Source organism: Limulus polyphemus, unplaced genomic scaffold (assembly GCF_000517525.1).
Source record: "Limulus polyphemus unplaced genomic scaffold, Limulus_polyphemus-2.1.2 Scaffold2510, whole genome shotgun sequence".
Lineage (NCBI taxonomy): Eukaryota > Metazoa > Arthropoda > Merostomata > Xiphosura > Limulidae > Limulus > Limulus polyphemus.
The window spans coordinates 121,450-127,666 of NW_013668120.1; the positions used below are offsets into that span (position 1 = coordinate 121,450).

General features: G+C 31.3%; 1 protein-coding gene across 3 annotated transcripts in view; it reads left to right on the forward strand.

Annotated features, from left to right (window-relative positions):
• LOC106467158 (protein ced-11-like) overlaps nt 1-6,217 on the forward strand; it is a 51,628-nt gene that overhangs the window by 19,337 nt on the left and 26,074 nt on the right. For all 3 annotated transcript variants that reach the window (XM_022395291.1, XM_022395292.1, XM_022395293.1), the window contains exons 7-10: nt 489-645; nt 1,830-1,923; nt 4,763-4,890; nt 5,766-5,957. In XM_022395291.1, coding sequence (XP_022250999.1) covers nt 489-645; nt 1,830-1,923; nt 4,763-4,890; nt 5,766-5,957 — 571 coding nt within the window. The remainder of the gene's footprint in view (nt 1-488; nt 646-1,829; nt 1,924-4,762; nt 4,891-5,765; nt 5,958-6,217) is intronic.

A 6,217-nucleotide genomic window follows, 5' to 3' on the forward strand; every position in this document is an offset into this window, starting at 1 on the left:
AGTTTGAGTAAAGTCACCTTGAAACATCTTGAATAGTAAGTACAAAATAGATTAAAGTTGGATACCAGTATTTAAAACCCTTGTACAAGGTTTCAGTTTGAATAAAGTCACCTTGAAACATCTTGAATAGTAAGTACAAAACAGATTAAAGTTGGATACCAAGGTTTCAGTTTGAATAAAGTCACCTTGCAGGAGTTCACAATTAATTTTTCAGTTTCTTAATGAGCTCTTAGATGTTATTTAAATCTTTTTCATCTGAATCAGAAATAATCTATCTCAAACCAGTTCTTTGTTGAAGGAAAATTGGCAGGAATAGTTTACATGTGAAATGTATTTTGATATTGAAATATTTTTCCATATTTAAGTAAAGTTTGTTCGGTTATTTTTTTTCACGTGTGGTTTTTGGTTTATAGTAGAATTGTTTAGTCAGTTAAGCACAAGTACTTAGTTTTACTAAAAAAACAACAAAAAACTCTGATGTTTTTCAGTGCCCAATTTAGGTGGGATGCTGAGTTTATTGAAAATTTTCTTAAACCAGAGATTTCAAACAAGATAGTTTATCACTTTCCCAAACTGAGAGAAAATAGCCTATCTCGAAATATCTTCAGAGACAGGATTCTGGAATGTGTTCGATATGCGAGACAGGTTAGTTTTAAGAGAGATGGCATGCATTATTTGTAATATACACTAATATATGAAGTTTTTTGTTATAAAAAAAACTAGTGATGTGATTCTGAGAGCATTCAAAGTTTGTGGGCCTGGTGGTTAGGGCACATGACTCACAATCTGTTGGTTGTGGGATTGAAACCTGTATCTGGATACGCTTGCCCTTTCAGCTGTGGGGCCATTATAATGTAGTGGTCAATAACATTATTCGTTTGTAAAGAGTAGTTAAACAGTTGGCAGTGGGTGGTGTCAACTAGATGTCGCTCCTCTGCTCTGTCATTTCCAAATTAGGGACGGTTAGCACATTTAGCCCTTGAGTAGCTTTGTGCAAAATTCAACGAATGTATAAACAATGTGTAAAGCAGTGCATTATCATGTTTATGAAAGAAAAAAGTGTAATATTTAGATGGCCAATCTTTAATGTCAGGAAATGCTGCAAGCTGCTCTCTTCCAAGCTAGAATAGAAACTTTTAATATACTAGTATTTACAAGAGAATCTTTACTAGGAAGTAATCTCATACTAGACTGACAGGTAACCAAAATGCTGAAGATAGAAAAAAAATTGTAGAATGTTTTAACAAATAATAAATAACATTGAGGTGTTAAAAAGGAAAGAACTCATTTAACAGTAAGAGCTGTCATTGGACATGTGGTTGACTACCTAATTAAGACTCTCATGCACACACACACACACACACACACACATTTGTAGAACACTCCACTTATTTTCACATGCAAAATAAATGGATTGTGGATTGTGTAAGCAAATTCCTATAAATGTAAAGGTGTAGCTAGTCCTGGTTAATCTGCAAGATAATTGGTAAGAGCAAGGATATTTCTGACTTTCAAAGGAGTGTGGCAGTTGATACCAGTCTAGAAGGAGCATTGTTATGTAAGGGGGGTATTTAGACAGGTTACTCTTATAGGAGTCTTTACTATGACTCTGTTGATTCAAAGATTTTCCAAAGAACTTTATTATTATGTTTGGGGGTTGGGGTAATTTTTAGGAGTCTATCAACTTGAATATTCTATTTTCAAAGAAGCTCTCAAGTAGTAATGGAAAATTTGTATCATGAGAATGTGATGCTTCTTTAGTATCATGTGACTAATAAATATTTGATTTAATCATCGATTGAAACAATGTTTTTTGGATTTTTTTTCAGCAACAACAGATTTACCTGACTGTTTTGAATATCCACAGCCACCTGTGCAACCTGAAAAACTTGGACCAATATATACTTCAGGCCCTCTTTAAATGTAATAATGATTAGTTTTAGTTTCTATTAAGATGATTTAGTGTCAATGTAAGCTTTTATTTTTTAACAGTTTTACATAAACTAGGATAATGCTGTAGTTCTAGGTGTTTTTATTTGAGTTTTACAAAGGTAGTTATTCCTAGTTTAAGACATTAAGTTTCAGTTGAAATAAGGTAATTGTCATCATAATTTGTTAATGTTTTGGCTTATTCAATGGTAGATGTTTAACTTTGTCACTGTGGGTAGGTCAAATCACATATGTCATGACATTTTTAGAGTTACATTGAAACTTTAATTAAACTACGTTGTTATCAGTGCATATGAATAAACATGGAATCAAAACATAGTTAATAAATAAATCAAATTTTAATATTATATAAGTTTTAATTTCTTAATTTTATCAGGAAATATATAAATAAATCCTTAATCTTCCCTTGTATGAGAATCGTGACATTTATTCTCTAGGTCTTCCCTTACACTAATTTATTTACCACCCCTCACTGAAGTACAGAGTTTAAAATAAATTACTCATTATAATATGTATATATTACTAAGGCAAAATCTAATTTTTATAGTCTTCAATCTTATTTGTTTATGGAGTCATAAAATAAAAGATCAGACCCCCTTGCCATGCTCACATGTCACATCTTTTCCTTTACAAATTAACAATAATTCTCTCTCTGTCGATTTACATTATATTATTTATAACCAATAGAAAGGTAAAGTTTTGATCTATGGAATGGTGTATAATTGTACGTTGTTTTCAGTACAGAGTATTGTCTAATTCATCTTCAGTTTGAAAGTTTATCTTCTGGTGTTCAGATCAAGCAGCTTAGGTAATTATTTTAAGTCACTTTTGCTTTAGTTAGGTTATAATAGTTATAGGACATTGTTGCTTTGTGCATGTTATTATTTTATGTTATTGGGTGCATTATTTAAATTATTTACTAGTATCATCATTACAAAAAAAAAAAGTAGGCTTAAATTTTATTGGTAACAGACAGCAAATAACAAGAGGTCAAAGGTATGTACTAAATGTTTTTGTTTTTCATGTATATTTTTAATTTATTCTTTAAAAAAAGTAACTAAAATGTAATAAAAATTAGAAACTTATTAGATTAGGTAAGATAATGATAAGTAATAATTATGCCATTCAATATAGTAACATGATCTATGCATTTGCTGAGTGATTTACAACTTGTGTGGTGGGATTATTAGTTAAACATGGTTCAGAGGGAAATAAAACTATACAATTAATTAGAAATAAATGTATACAGTTGCAAATTTTAAGCTATTTAGGATAAACGATTGTAGTTTTTTTTTTGTTACACTCTGCAGTCATTCTAGAAAGAAAATGGGGTAATTTATAAGGTTTTACTGAGAAAAGTTTGATATATATTTAGGAGGTTTTAAAGGTTACCTAAATGAGGTTTGAAAATTTTCAAATGAAGAAAGGTATTGTTAAAGTTAACTGGAAAATCACTTTGCATTTGAAACAGTCAACACTCTGACTCCATATATTCATGGGCAAATCTTTAGTAAAATACTTAATGAAACATTGATTGTGTTGTGTACAAAAGACTTGTAATATTTGCTAAAAGCTTTCCAAACTGTGTGAAGATACCATATTAAAAGTTATAGTATGGAAATGCTTATGGTTACTGAAATCCACTGACCCCATATGGAAAGAATTAAAGTTTATGCAAATAGAAATTTCTACTGATACTTTATCATTTTAATTAGTAAAATCTATTAGTTTTAGATCAATAACCCTGGTCTACAAAATTTAACTATTTTTCTCTTGTCAAAGATGTAAGCACACTTTTCTATACCAGTTTTTCACGCTGATTCCAAATCTGTTTTCGGATTTCTTCTAGCATATCTAGTTATAGAAATACGACTAGTGTTAATTTCAGCACAATTTAGGTTATAATCACACATTAGGCTAGTTAACGTTACAACTTTATTCATTTTTCAGTACAAACGTTATACACACCATACATTTGGTTAAATTTATACAGTACACACTTATGAAAAAAGAAATGTACAACAACTTGAATTATAATTCAGGCAATAAACTTTCAAAATTGATCAGTCTCATCACGAAAACTTAACGTGCTAGAAGAAAACCAAAACAGATTTGGATTCAGCATCCCAAGAGCTATCTAGCCCACCCATAATTATATCTGGTGAAAATGACTTGTTGTCCAGTGTAATTCTTACAGAAAGTTTAGTCTGAACTTGTGAAAGATCATTCTTGCACAAAACGCATGAAATATATGAAAATTAAACATAAGGTACCTCGTAAGACTAACAAAACCTCAGCAACAATTTGTTAGTTGTTTAGAGCAGGTTTATTTTAAAGATACAATTAGTCCTTAATATAGAAATTTATGTAATTTCATTATCTAGCATGTGAGGGTGCTCCAAAAATTATCAATTAAGAAACAAAAACTTGTCTCAAAAAGATACATCCAAAAACCACTCTCTTCTGGAGTTTCCGGATAGAATTTAATTTTAATATTCAACAAATTGTAGTGTAAAGACACCCCCTTGGCTCCTGAGGGATGTGTTAAAACATTTTTGGCCTTTCTGCTCATTAAAGGTTAATAGTACAAAGAAAAATTTGCAAGGTTTTTTATAGTTGTTGCCTGAATAAAAAAGATATATATAGTTAAGTCCTTGTTGGGGTTAAGAAAAACATTGCTAAACAAATGGTATATGAAGTAATTGTGCTAATTATCCTTTTGACAAATGCTTTATTGACTCTTTTTTTTTTTGCCACTTGCGTGACAGTTTAATTTTTTGATATTTATAAAAATGGAAAAATATATTTTTAGCCCAAAAACCAGAGAAAAACAACTGGCATGAGCAAATGCAGAAGGATCTGTTTCTAACGTTGGACTGGAACAATCCACATGTAGCTCTGACTGAAGTTTTCAGTAAAGATCCTTCTGATAAACTCAAGGTAATTCTTATAAAGTTGTTTATAGTGGATGGAACTATATATTTTCAAAATAAATGCATACACACACACACACACACACACACACACGCAAACTGAATTATTTTTTTCGTTGATAATGCTCTTTGACAAAACTTTTTAGGTTTCTTGTATGGTATGAGAAACTGTGTAACAAGATGATAACCATGAATAGGTTTTCACTTTTGTTACTTTTTTCAGTAGGTTTACATTATTGTAAACTTGTATTACGAGTATTGTATCTTTATAACAACTTAAACATTCTAATAAACATGTTTCGTTTCACAGATGGCTTGGGTATAGTTATTGCGTAGAGCTGGGGTTCAAGTGGTCAAATATTTGAGTATTATGTAAGAGTTGGGGTCAAGTGGTCAAATATTTGAGTATTATGTAAGAGCTGGGGTTTAAGTGGTCAAATATTTGAGTGTTGTGTAAGAGCTGGGGTTTAAGTGGTCAAATATTTGAGTATTATGTAAGAGCTGGGGTCGAGTGGTCAAATATTTCAGTGTTGTGTAAGAGCTGGGGGTCAAGTGGTCAAATATTTGAGTGTTGTGTAAGAGCTGGGGGTCAAGTGGTCAAATATTTGAGTGTTGTGTAAGAGCTGGGGGTCAAGTGGTCAAATATTTGAGTGTTGTGTAAGAGCTGGGGGTCAAGTGGTCAAATATTTGAGTGTTGTGTAAGTCCAGAAAGGGCTTTGTGACAATGGCTGCTGCACTCTAACTTCACTCTCACTGTTTAGTAGCTCAGCATTAGGGATGTCTATATCTAAAATTGAGGGGGGGATCTCTTACGCTGGCTGTTTGGCCATTTTAAGACATGATTCGCCAGTTCAGTTTTAAAATTCCAATTCCTTTTTACAGATCACCAAAGATATTTTTGAGCAAGCCTTGTTACGGCCAGAAAGAGAGGAGTTTATAAACCTGTTTCTGAGTCAAGGTTTCCAAGTTCACAAATTTTTGACACCTCGTCGGCTGAAATCTCTCTTCATAAGGGTTCAGCATCAGGAATTTTTTCATTCTGTTTGCTGGGAAAGTATCCTGGGCCATGGTATAGTAAGTATTTTATAGTAGTTACTTATAGTTTTATTGTATATTTCATTGATACTGTAACCAGAAACTTGTGAAGGCATAGTTCTTATTTGCCAAAATGATAAAAATAACAACAACAAAAATTTACCTAAAAAATTTTTTTTTCTTTAGATTTAAATATTCTTTATTTAATTGTTCCTTAAATACTGTTGAAATGTTGAAAGTTAATTCTAAAGATTAGTAATATTTTCTTACTAAAACTGAAAGTCTATCTTATGTTGTAG